This window comes from Sinocyclocheilus grahami, unplaced genomic scaffold, assembly GCF_001515645.1.
Source record: "Sinocyclocheilus grahami isolate Dianchi unplaced genomic scaffold, SAMN03320097.WGS_v1.1 scaffold225.1, whole genome shotgun sequence".
Lineage (NCBI taxonomy): Eukaryota > Metazoa > Chordata > Actinopteri > Cypriniformes > Cyprinidae > Sinocyclocheilus > Sinocyclocheilus grahami.
In genome coordinates, this window is record NW_015505404.1 from 942,325 (window position 1) to 955,616 (window position 13,292).

The 13,292-nt window shown below is 36.3% G+C and overlaps 1 protein-coding gene across 1 annotated transcript; it reads left to right on the forward strand.

The window, feature by feature from the left end:
• Nucleotides 1-10,164, forward strand: calb2a (calbindin 2a). The gene is made up of 11 exons (XM_016287796.1): nucleotides 1-199; nucleotides 3,692-3,768; nucleotides 4,850-4,939; nucleotides 5,171-5,251; nucleotides 5,911-5,967; nucleotides 6,454-6,531; nucleotides 7,641-7,696; nucleotides 7,791-7,830; nucleotides 7,912-7,965; nucleotides 9,383-9,454; nucleotides 9,543-10,164. Exons 1-11 carry the CDS (start codon nucleotides 106-108, stop codon nucleotides 9,657-9,659), a joined length of 816 nt encoding a protein of 271 aa, XP_016143282.1. The 5' UTR covers nucleotides 1-105; the 3' UTR covers nucleotides 9,660-10,164.
• Nucleotides 10,165-13,292: the final 3,128 nt, after the last annotated feature.

The window sequence follows — 13,292 nt, forward strand, 5'->3', positions numbered from 1 at the left end:
AACCCCCTGCAAAGCACTGGGGGACTTACAGTGCGAATTTGACTCTGACTGAGTAAAAGTTCGCCCGGGATTTTCTTGTGGACAGTAGGACAAATACACAAAAACATGGCAAACAAAGGACAGCAGCCTCCCTACCTTCACTTGGCAGAGCTGACCGCATCCCAATTCCTGGATATCTGGAAACATTTTGATGCAGACGGTGAGTACAGATGCGCCGTTTATTCCACGGCTTATGATTCTGAGGAAGAACAAAAGAAGTCATACATGAAATGTTATCATTAAAATAGCAGAAAAAAAGTTTGACGCTAACAATTTCCAAAGAAAACACTTGTGGGGCTAAGGAACTAAAGAATTTGACAGATTTAACGTGCGAAATAATGCAAAATAGATCAAAGAAAGTTACAAACAACAATCTAGCATTTATGATCTACTGCAAGCGCTTTATTGATATGATAAAATACCTGAACATGTAAAAATGTATAGGCTATAGAAATCTAGAATATAGAAATACACTTTATATGTGTGTATGTATGTGTGTGTGTGTGTGTGTGTGTGTGTGTAAAGTAGCCTCTATATATATATATATATATAATTTTTTTTAAGAAGTCCTTTTATATGAGGCTATGAATCATATACTATCACGTCATTTATTCATTCAGCATTTTAGTACCCTTCTAGGCACAAATCAAGAGCAGACTTTGCTCACCATTGCTATTATCTTATGAGCAATTATAGCGTGCAATATGGCTTAAAATGCTTTGATTGATACAGTTATTAGTGAATAAACGTTTCGCGCGTCCAGTAACTCCAGATGGGGCTCCACAGTGTCCCATTGGTGAAATTACTTTTACTCAAGTACTATCTCGGGAAAATATATTTTTTTAAATGTTTCAGACCGAGGATATTTAAAAATGTAGTGAGCTGCCCACGTCGACATCATTTTTGTGCATCATGCGCGCGTTGATTGGGTTCGAAAAGTCTACTTTGACCTACACCGTCTATTCCCATGTGTTCTTACGCATCCTGGGGAGTGTCAGTGCATCTCAGGGAAGATGGGTGTGTGTCAAGGTCCTCCTCACCCAGGACATCTCCTGAAGATCACTTACAGGAAGCTCGTCGGATATTATTCCTGGAGAGTTAGCAGTCGTCTTTCATCCTGCAATATCTGAAGCTGAAAATATCTCATTGACTAATTATTTATGTATTAGGAACATAATCGTATCCGTAGGGCAGATGTTATCGTTATTAGCAACTTGGTTCCGGTTTCTTTCCTGTTCGTTTCCCGCCGAATGCATATTAGTGAAATACCGAAAAAAAGAAGTTCGATACATAGCATATTTAACCTAGAATATCTCAGCTATAAACTTACAGCAAAGAGAAAAATAAAACAACCTCAGAGGAAACAACAAAACAAACGGGTTGGGTTATTGGTTCTCAAAGTATCCATTCCTTTAAAAAAAAAAAACACGTCGGTAAACTTAGAAAACAAACAACACAGTCATCATTTATGAGTTTATTGAATAGGCTACTTCTATCACAAGCAGCCCTTATATCACGAAAAACTTTGTTTTAAGAAAGTTAACGTTTGTGCTGGGGATGAATCAAATCAGTTCCTTGAAACGAATCTTAAAAAGCAAAAAAGTGTGAAAATTACTGATAAATATGCCCATTAAAAAGTCGAAGGTGCGCAGTCTGTCAAGCTTATGAGGAAATAATTATGATATGTTTAGTTATCATATCACCTGAATTCTTTTTATTGAGATCTCAATCCATGTCACTACAGAATATCTTCTAGAAGATATCTGAGGAGCATCTGGAACATTCCATTAAAGATGCTTTACCACTCATTCATGTGGGTTGATAAATATAAATTTTTTTTATTATGATTTGGATTTATACATTCTTACTGCAACTTCAGTGAGTGACACGTTTTGTTGTGTCATAGTCCAAAATGGCTTCTCCAACACATCAGTTCTATTTCCAAGATGGCTGACCATCCTGCAAACAATGTAGATGTGCTAGAAGAATGATGATAACAGCATAGGCAGAGCCAACAGAATTCAATATGGTAGAAATCAAAAATGAATGGTCAATATGTATTCTAACTCATGCATAGGCCATATTGCCTATAAGCACCTTGGAATCAACAATCTGTACACAATGACATTTCCAAAGACCAGGATTTCAAAGCGTATGGAAAAAATGAATTCAATGTAGGAAGAATGAATGTTTTACAGAATATCTTCTAGAAGATATCTGAGGAGCATCTGGAACATTCCATTAAAGATGCTTTACCACTCATTCATGTGGGTTGATAAATATAATTTTTTTTATTATGATTTGGATTTATACATTCTTACTGCAACTTCAGTGAGTGACACGTTTTGTTGTGTCATAGTCCAAAATGGCTTCTCCAACACATCAGTTCTATTTCCAAGATGGCTGACCATCCTGCAAACAATGTAGATGTGCTAGAAGAATGATGATAACAGCATAGGCAGAGCCAACAGAATTCAATATGGTAGAAATCAAAAATGAATGGTCAATATGTATTCTAACTCATGCATAGGCCATATTGCCTATAAGCACCTTGGAATCAACAATCTGTACACAATGACATTTCCAAAGACCAGGATTTCAAAGCGTATGGAAAAAATGAATTCAATGTAGGAAGAATGAATGTTCACATTATCTCTCAAAATGTCAGAGCAATCATATCAACACCAGATGGCAACATGTAGTCATTTCCAACATACTTAGCAGGATTAATGCCTGTGTTAAACATAATTTTTATGTATTGCACTCAACAAATTAGTAGATTAATTGTTCTGTATAGATCTCTGGCAACAATCAATGTATACGTAGTGTTCATTCTCTCAACGCAATAGTAAGATCGATTGCAAACACACTAGTAAGACTTCCTGTCTTCTTACATACAGTATTTTCTCAGCCATGCAGTGATGGTATTTCGCATAATTTATGAATAATGAATTACAGAAAGAGAGATTAACCATGAGCCATGTGTCCAGATGTCTACAAATGCCACTCTAATCCACAGGCAAATTAATCAACAATCATAGTAGTTAAGACTAAGCCATTTCAAACATGATGCCTTTGGGAGAAACACAGATAACAGAACAATACTTATGAACTCATTGTAGTTCTCACTTCACATACGTTACAATCACTGTTGTGATGTATTAGGCCATATACCCACAAAATCCCATTTCAAACACACATACTCAAATGCAAATTTCCTTTGCATGAAGGGCTAATTTCCTGGCATGGGAAATTACCCCCAGATGGTAATATTACATTTATTTGTGGAGGCGATTTAAAATTTCAGCAGTAGCATCAAGAAGAATCTCCCTTTCGTCTTTTCAAACAAATGGCTTTAAAAGGCTCATACTGTAAGGCCTCCAGTTAGAGGAAAAATGGAAAAGAGAGAGCCTTCAAAGATTAACTTGGAGACTAGCCATCAAAAGTTTTTAATTAAGAACTGTGTTACTTAGATTTGGGTGCCAGCCAACAAACCAATCTAGAGTTAACCAGCTTCAAAGCAGACATCTAGGCAATCTCATTACTTAGCATTTCAATTGAGAGACAGTAGTTATCTAGTCATATAATGACAAACATCATTATGGATAAAGACATCTCAGTAAGTACTGAACCATACTTCCTTACATTGCAGGAAATGGCTACATTGAGGGTAAGGAGCTTGAAAACTTCTTCAGTCAGCTAGAGATTGCGCGGAGAGGGGCTGGTGCGGTGAGTATACAGACAAGCAGATTTAACAGAAATACTTCTCATTAGGAAGCACTGTATCTTCCAAACTATACTGCAAAATACTCAAATCATTGAGTAAACTTCATTGTGCTCAAACTGAAAGATAGATTGTGAGATTGTTACTCTTTTCATGATTCACATCAACTCAAAGTACAACATCAAAGAAGCTTAAAGGGATAGTTCACCCCCCAAAAAAAGAACATTCTGTCATCATTTACTCACCCTCATTTCACTGACAACATTGTATTCTGTGGAACACCATAGACGATATTTTGAAAAATGCCTTTGTTGTTGTTTTGGACCCCTTTGATTTTGGGCAATTGAAACATTCTTCAGAATATCTTCTAAAGTCACACAGGTTTGGATGAGGTGAGTAAATGATAACAGAATTCACATTTTTGGGTGAACTATCACTTTAAGATATTGATGGAAATCAAAGCTGCTGTGTATTTGCGTCACTAGCGCTGGCTCAACCAATGGCGGGATTTGGGGGCGGGACTACCTAATTGGAAGAATTTGTTTTCAAAAAATATTGATCTAATATCACTAGTTGTAACACAGTAATTAAAAAATAGTCGAAAAATGGAAAAGGTACCACCCAGACATTTTCTGTTACATTTACATTTTAATACACAACACAATGCAATGCATAATTCAAAATATGAGGAAAACAGCTGTCAATACACACAATTCAATATGGAAAATTTCTTTAACAATACTTTGAGTCCTATCTTTCTTAGAGTGAACCATGTGCAAATCAAATATATAAAGACCCCAGATGACTAGGCAGATGGCTTGCAGGAAAGATAGGAAAGGAGATTTTATCTTCATCCCTGTATGTTCAGCAATAAAACGGAGGGAGCCTCACAAATGGTCTCATAAAGTTAGTAATGCTATTATCTGCCACACAAGTGGCAATGAATATGGCACAAGGCAATGCACAATGTACATCTCTTATAAAGTGATAGCGTTTTCCTAACCTGAGAAACACAAACTGAATAAAGCTTTTCCAATAAGCAAAGAATGAGAAGAAGATTCATCTTGTTGTGCTTTCTTCATACAGGACCCATCAAATGCAGCCTTTAAAGGGAAGATGACGGAGTTCATGCAGAAATTCGACAAGAACAAAGACGGGAGAATTGAGATGTCTGAGGTAGATGAACACATCACTTAACACGTCACCGACTCTGCTGTTGACAAGTTATCAGATAGACCCCAATTATCCCTTCATCCCAGAAGAGGAAATCTCTAAACCCACTCATCACTTTAATCAAACCTGTAACTTACTGATAGAAAAAGTCATGGTCTCAAATAGAATAAAACAAGGTTTTCAATTCTGTTTGCTGTATGTGTGTTTAATCCACTTATGTACACTTTCCATCAGCTGGCTCAGATCTTGCCCACAGAAGAGAACTTCCTTCTCTGCTTCAGACAGTTTGTGGGATCCAGCACTGAATTCATGACTGTAAGTGATGATGCGACTTTTTCATTTTATCGATCCGTGGTCATTTAGATATATATTTATAACACAAAACGCCTCCTGGGGCGCCATATAAATATCCTCCCTTCACTCGTTCATTACAATCTAATATGCATAGCCAAATACAACATTTCGGAGAGTCTGATCATCAGAAATTGACTGCCTCAATGATGCATCATGTCAAGTTGAAGAGAGAGTGGAGTTAAAGAGAAAGGGAAGCTTTTTAATCATCCAGTGTGGTAGGCAAGCCTTTTAAAGGGCTAGAATGAGTAAGTACAAACTTCTATTTTCAGCCTCATGTATTATAGATGTGCTGCTGTAATTCTCTGTAGACCTGTAGAGGGAAGCATCTATCTTTGATAAGAGGCTGTGATGGAAACAAGGCCAGCTGCTAGATTAAAACATTCATTAAATGGCATTTCTTGTTCCTTGTTCTCACAATGCACAGCTGCTTTGAATAGAAAATACAGAGAGGATAATGAAAAAGCCAGTGTAATTAATGTAAGAATAATTTGCCAATTATTTCTTCACCTCCGCAGTCCTATTCTTCTCATTTGTCCAACCTGAGATATATTGCACTTATAGTCGTACACTGTACTGATGGTACAGTTACAATATCTTTGTATGTTTGTCTGTATCTGTAGGCCTGGCGGAAATATGACACAGACCGCAGCGGCTTCATTGAGACTAATGAACTTAAGGTAAAAGTTCTATTACTTTCCCTGCTGTGTCCTTCGCAACAATCCTGAAAAGAGTTTCGAAAGCCGCTAATGTGATGAGGCAGATGGAAACTATGCAAATCTCTCTGGATTTGGTGGCTGGCATCCGAAGAGAGTATACAAATCTCTACATTTGTAAACAAAGCAAATGAAGCAATGCTCACTGAGGAGACGATGACCTCAAAGTAAAGCAGATGTCACTAACAAATAATGTTCTTCTTAAATGCTTAAGGGGGTTCACAAACCAAAACAGCAGGGGGTTTATAAGATAATTATAGAAATTTGATTTTATTGTTTTGTTTTGTTAAATGGAATAAATAAACTTATATTTGTGTGTGTGTGTATATATATATATATATATATATATATATATATACATATATAACTTTAAATCAAGTATTTACATTTAAATTGTTTAAATGTATATAAAATCATCATATTCTTGTGATTTTTTTTTACTTCCTACAGGGCTTCCTCTCTGACCTGCTTAAAAAGGCAAACAGACACTATGATGACCAAAAACTGCTGGAATACACACAAACAATAGTAAGGCGTTGTCTTTGTGGTGCATTAATTAATGTCTTATACCTCCTAGTGCCATCTTTTTTAATGTCATTTATTTTTAATGACAAACAGCTTTTACATAATAACAGTTGTTTAATTTTAACACAAATATACAACTTTAAAGCATTTTTTCACCTTAAAGGGGTCCTATTATGCTCTTTTACAAAGTCTTGATTTTGTTTTGGGAGTGTACTAGAACAGGCTCTCATACTAGGTTTTTCGAAAAACACATGATTTTTCACATATTTTACATCATTACAACACCTCTCTCCCCAGTCTGGCATGAACGGCTCGAATAGTTCCTGTATCAAATGAAGGCCCGCCTTCTGAAATACGAAATGTGCTGTGATTGGTTAGCTGGGCCAGTGTGTGTTGTGATTGGCACCACTCGACGCCTGGTCGGGAAACGTCATGCCCTTTACCATAGCTGCCTGCAAGCTTCAGTGTAAATATTGCGTCAAAATTAAATCAATTTGAGCGTGATTTTAACCCGGATGATTGTAACCACTCGAAGTTCGTCTGCCTTGGGAAAGCTAGCGTGTCTCCGACATAGTGATAACACTCGTTGCCTTCTCTAGTGCAGCTCAACCAGGTCTCGTCCCATTTGTCGATATTTGTGATATCACAAATCCCGGAAAATATGCATTGTAGTCCAAACGAGTCGTTCGTTGTAGTTTTTAAAATGTTGAATAAAATATCTCCTTTTGAATTAGACTTTGAGCTTTGTAACTTTGCAGATCTTTTTTATGCTCAAACAGCAACATTACAGACTAACTAAAGTTGAAAAAGTGAAAAAGCATAATAGGACCCTTTTAAATTCCTTGAGTCGTTAGCCACCATGCTTGCACTGACCCCAAGGGTTGTGTCTGCACTCCAGCTGTGCTAACATATGTCCACTCCTTAAGACCAGAGACAAACTTGAATTATTCCAAAGCAAGCCAGCTGGAAAACTGAGAGCCTTAGTTGTCCTCTACACATTGTGAAGAACAAAATAAGTAAAGAAACGGTGTGCAGCAATAGGAAATATTAATCTGATGCAGGATTTCTTTAGTGTGTAATCATTTAAACTGAGCTGTTGTCTCCCTTTCTAGCTCAAGATGTTTGATCTGAATGGCGATGGGAAACTGGGTCTGTCTGAAATGGCCAGGTCAGAAATGTTCTGACCATGTTTAAAAAATAAAAAAGTTACAAATCACTTTGTAAGACACATCAATCACAACCATTTTTTTGTTGATTTTAAGGCTTCTGCCGGTTCAGGAGAATTTCTTGTTGAAGTTTCAGGTAAGACCACACGTTTTTAGCCCTCATGAGCTTCTTGAGGTCAAATATTTTTGACACTTAAATGTTTTTATTGCCCAACAGGGCGTCAGGCTGACTGCTGAGCAGTTCAACGCCATCTTTGCATACTATGATAAGGTAATGTATAATCCAGCAAGAACAGCGTAACATCTTTTGCAGGGCTTTAGGGTATTGAATTGATTTGCATGCACTGCCGCAATGTTGCTGGAAATCTGATCTTCCCCTCCTTCTGAATGCAAAACAGCGTCCCTGTTCACCTGTGCAGGTAAATGAGCAGAAGCACCTGCATCTGTTTTTCTGCCCACATCTTCCTGCTTGGTGGTATCATCATTTGGAAAATGATTTAAAATGCAAAATCAGAAGCACATTTACAACAGTTTAAGTGCCAACCACTAGTAATTACAGAAATCCCAATGAAAATTGCTGCAAGATGAAAATTGCTATTTAATGTGGTAAAACCACAAGTTAATAATTAGTCCTTCTCCGGTTACCTTACACAGACCAGGCGTATGCCCTTTAGGAAAGCAAGATTACCTAAACCTTGTTCTATATAATCAAACAGTTTTAAATTAAACACAATATCTGTGAGCAAATAGAGCCCATTAGACAACAACACCCACTCAACTAAACTAGAGGCTTGCAACATTCAATTATGAATTGTAGTCCACATCAACACAATGTGTATGCAATGTTAACATGTTAGGTTATGTCAGAGTTATGAGTAGTTTAGTTGTCATTTTGTTTTGTGTCCATTTCTTCAGCAGCAATAATGCCTTACTGCTGTTATGAAAAATAGAGAGTGAGACATTTCCCAAACCATCTGGGCACTGATATGGCTTATAGTCATAAAACAAGAATTCAAACAGACAGGCCTTTGAAAAAAAAAATTTCTGACAGGGTTGCAGTCACTTAACAGTCAGTAAACATTTAACAATTATTGTTACAAGCCATTGTGGTTCTGTTCGTACAGATACTATACTATATAGTTTTGTTCGTTTTTATTGCAGTTTTAGTTATTTTAATACATCAAGTTAAACTAAATGAAAAATGTTGCCTTGACGACTACATAAAAAAGTATATATATAACATTAATTGATTTGTTAATTGTTATTTTATTTTATAAAATGTATTTAATAATTTATTAATTTTCATTATTTTATTTCAACTGAAGTTTATTTTATTTTAAGGAAGATTGTTTCTTTAGTTTTAATTAACTAATAACTCTGGTCCATGTGATTGATTTTCTTCTATGGGACACAAAAGTTGACATTTTAACAAGATCTTGAGTTTATGTGAGATGAATGAATGAGTTGATCCAATTCACAAAATGATTCCCTGAATGATTCATTTGCAAATTGGACTCACAACGGTTGACAGTTACATTTCATTGTGTATTTTATGCCTCCGTAGGACTTTAAAGCCTAGAAAAGAAAAATCAGTATGCTCCTTTTTGGTTCCTCATAAAGACATTGAAAAGGTTTTATAAACTGTGACAAGCAGAATCATTTCATGGGTGTTGTTTTCTGCCTTCAAGGATGGAAATGGCTATATTGACGAGCAGGAGCTGGATGCTCTCCTGAAGGACCTCTATGAGAAGAACAATAAGGTGAGATAAGAAGGCTCAGCATTATTCTAGTATTGGACAATGACAGATAAGGAAAGCAATCCCTCAAATTGTGATTGTTTAACCTCAGGAGGTGGACTCTAAGAGCCTGAATGGTTATAAGCAAAGCATCATGGCACTGTCAGACGGGGGGAAACTGTACCGCACAGAGCTGGAGATTGTCCTTTGCCGGGAGCCCATGCAGTGAATCAAGGCTTCCTGACCTCCATCTCAGCTCTGTTCCAGCTGCCTGAATACTGTAACCGTGTGCATGTGCCGGGCACCCCGTTCCCCTCCCATCCCCCTCTTGAAATGAGTTCTGAATGAGTGTGCACAGAAAAGCACAAAGTCTCTCCTCTCCCCTTCTTTCCTTCCCCTTCCCACACCCCAATCGCCACTGCTTTCCTTTGCCTACAAACTGCAGCTACTATGATGCCCTCTGCTCAATTTTTAAACTATATATTTAAAGAAGAATCTTTCTGAAAGAGTTGCAGACTAATGGTATAATATGGTTAGATATGTGATAAATTTATTTGGAGTGCTTGGATTCAAATTCTTCTGGTTTCTTCCCTTCCGTTTGGTTTCCTCTTCGGTTTGTTTTTGACCTCATTTCATTTCATTCCTGCCCAATTATGTTGGGGTTTGTGGTGTTTTTTGGCTGATACTGTTTAAGGATGTAACTAAGAGCATTAATAAAAGTTATGTGATATACATTTCCTGTTTCATCTGTTTTGTTCATTCTAGCGAACAGTTTTTTGTTTGATCATTCGAATGCATTAAAAGAAATACAATAGCAGGAATATTCCTTTGATGGAACAGAACATCCTTCATTCTTTAAAAATGCCCTCTGTCGCATGTAACGTCTTACCCAAGCAGTCAGTTCCTCTGTGACATGCTGGATGGAGACATCACATTTCGAGTAAAAATGTTTCCTAATTGTGTCCAGATGCATTTAAACCACATTAAATAATTTATCTGCTAGACTTTCCTCTTACATCGCAAGAGTTTGTAGAAATTCCTATCAATTAATCATCAGAACATGAATAATTAATCCAAATGCAGTTTTGGTTTTATAAATGGGGATTCTCTACACTGCTCTGATGTACACTGATGATTGTGAACAAAACACTGATGAAAGTTCACATTTATCTAATCTGACTAATTCTAATCAATTGAACATTCTATATAATATATTAGTTCTAATAATTTTTTTTGGGTGTAGAAATTCCTATCAATTAATCATCAGAACATGAATAATTAATCCAAATGCAGTTTTGGTTTTATAAATGGGGATTCTCTACACTGCTCTGATGTACACTGATGATTGTGAACAAAACATTTCACATTTATCTAATCTGACTAATTCTAATCAATTGAACATTCTATATAATATATTAGTTCTAATAATTTTTTTTGGGGGGGGGGACACATTCCTATATCTGAAGATGACTATTTCAAGCAAAAATACTTATAATTAATTGAACATTTCTGCATACTTTACATGCAAAAAAATAGCATGCACTCAATACAGTGTGAATCTAGTTAAAAGCAAGTGAACTATTAAAGGAAAATAATATGCTAAAAAGATTCCTCAGCTCTAAACATTTTGTTTTTATTAAAAAGCTTTGCCCTTCCCTTTGTAGCTATTGAATACAATTACCAGAAAGCATTCAGTCTTGTATAATGTCTATATTGTAATTGCCAGAGCAATGAATTAATAAATGAAGAGAATTCTGTTCTTTTATTGATGATGTTTAAATATAGCTACTATGAATTTAATGAGGAACTGAGAGCGGATGGCTCAATTCTTTTCCATAGCATTTCTACGCGACACAAAATGGGAACGAGGCTATGTTCTTCGAAAAGAAAACATTGTATCCTAATGGTAATGGATGCAAATTGAAAATCCTTAATTATAATTTGGATGCCTTTGAGATGCCTTTCAATTACCTTAAGCATCTAAATACTTTTTAAGAATTGATGAAGCTTATCCGGGTATAAGAAACATCTAATGGTGCATCAACAGTTCAAAACAGCATTGGATTAAATTAATATTTGCACTAATTCATAAAATTTTGGTTGCTAGCTACTGCAATTTCCCCTATCATTTCTGTGTAAATGAATGGATTGCTTTTAACTGAAATTTATATTTTTAGCAGACGCTTGTAAATAAAACCAGTATTACTGGAGCATGTTTTACAGGATAATACTATTTCAGTCCTTCATGTTTCTATTTCAAATTTCATGTTTAATTCAATTATTTTTGCTGCTTCTTTGTCTTTATTTGTGAAACCTACTAGCAATTTTTGAGTTAAAACTGTTTCACCACCAATTTTGTTTCAGAGTACCAAAGCAATTTCACATTAACAAATCACATTAACAGCACCAAAACAAGTGAGAATACACCATACACAGCCTTAGAATCCACTTTTCAAGCTATGCCTGAAAGCTCAAGATGAAGCATACAGCAACTACAAACACTAAACTTTATAAGACAAAGATTTAACAGCCTCAGCTTATTATCCCTGGATCTCCTGCAAGCAAGCGAGGATGTTACCACTGAACCACCAATGCTCTCTGCCACTCAGTGTACGCTAATATAATTATAAAGGCCTTTAATGTCCTTGCGAGCCTCATAAGTCTCACAGAAAATTGAAAGCATAAAAGGGAAAAGGAGGGTGGTGGCTAAGAAGGCTTGAGTGAGTGGATGTTAAATGGTCACTTCTGTTAAATACATAAGAGTTGAGGCACACAGATTCATTCTTTACTTGCACATTTAAAAAAAACATGGCAAGCATTTTTGGCAGGAATTAAAGTTATATTGATATGCCACTATTATCATATGTAATAATATGTCAGTATTTACTGCATATGAAATTAAACTGCAGGGTGCAACAACCGTAGGCAGAGGATCTGCTATATTAAAGCTGCAGTATAAAGACATCATCCTTTATATCCCAAGACAAGCTTGTAAGAGGTGAGCCTTATATTTACACTTCTTTAAATAGTAAGGATTCAAGTATGCAAAAATTGCTGCGATGTGTGGCACAACATTGACTCCAAGTGGCCACTTATTATAATTGCACTAGATTGTCAATGTGCACATTGCTTCACTCTTGCAAGTGTTGGATCTCAGCTCACTAGTAAATTCACTGTTTTAAGAGCAACAAAGAATGAGCTTGTGAAGAATGAAAAAATATTTGGACCAAGGAAATGCTATGCACATTTGGGTAAAGGAAAGCTGTAGTGATACACAAGCAATAATTAGGCCTTTTAAGACAAAATATGTCCATTTTATTTATGACATTTAATATCTTATTACTTTTTAAATAGCAAGATACTTTTACACAACATTTAGGCCAGGTAAATACTTCAAATCACATATAACCACTTCAAATAACCACAACAGATGTACAATTACCTTTTCATAATGCCTCAACAACAAATTCAAATGGCCAGGACTACTCTTTTCTATGTTTTACCTTGCTAGTTTGCTGGTCTCAGCTGGTTTAAGCCTGGCCAAGCTGGTGTTTTGTTGGTTTTAGCTGCTTGGTCAGCTGGTCTCCCAGCCTGACCAGCTAAAGAAGTCAAACCCCCTGTAAAACCAGCCTGCTAAATCAGATATGACCAGGCAGGAAGACTTGGCTAATATCAGCCATCCAGCTTTTTTCCAGCAGGGATATATAGACAACACACTTTAATTTAGTATTAATCTCATCAGACCAGTTGCTCCTAGTTGCTGTCTAGTCCTCTAGCGTTTAACCCACGCCTCAGTCTCATTTACTCCTAACCCCGTCTCATTTACTGTACTACCTCTTGTCTCCAGCCGCTATGCAATGCA

Bases quoted from the DNA above. Each gene is read 5' to 3' on its own strand.
- calb2a (XM_016287796.1), top strand. From the start codon at position 106: ATGGCAAACAAAGGACAGCAGCCTCCCTACCTTCACTTGGCAGAGCTG. The intron at 200-3,691 runs GTGAGTACAGAT...CTTACATTGCAG, and splicing joins GAAACATTTTGATGCAGACG to GAAATGGCTACATTGAGGGT. The intron at 7,831-7,911 runs GTAAGACCACAC...ATTGCCCAACAG, and splicing joins ATTTCTTGTTGAAGTTTCAG to GGCGTCAGGCTGACTGCTGA.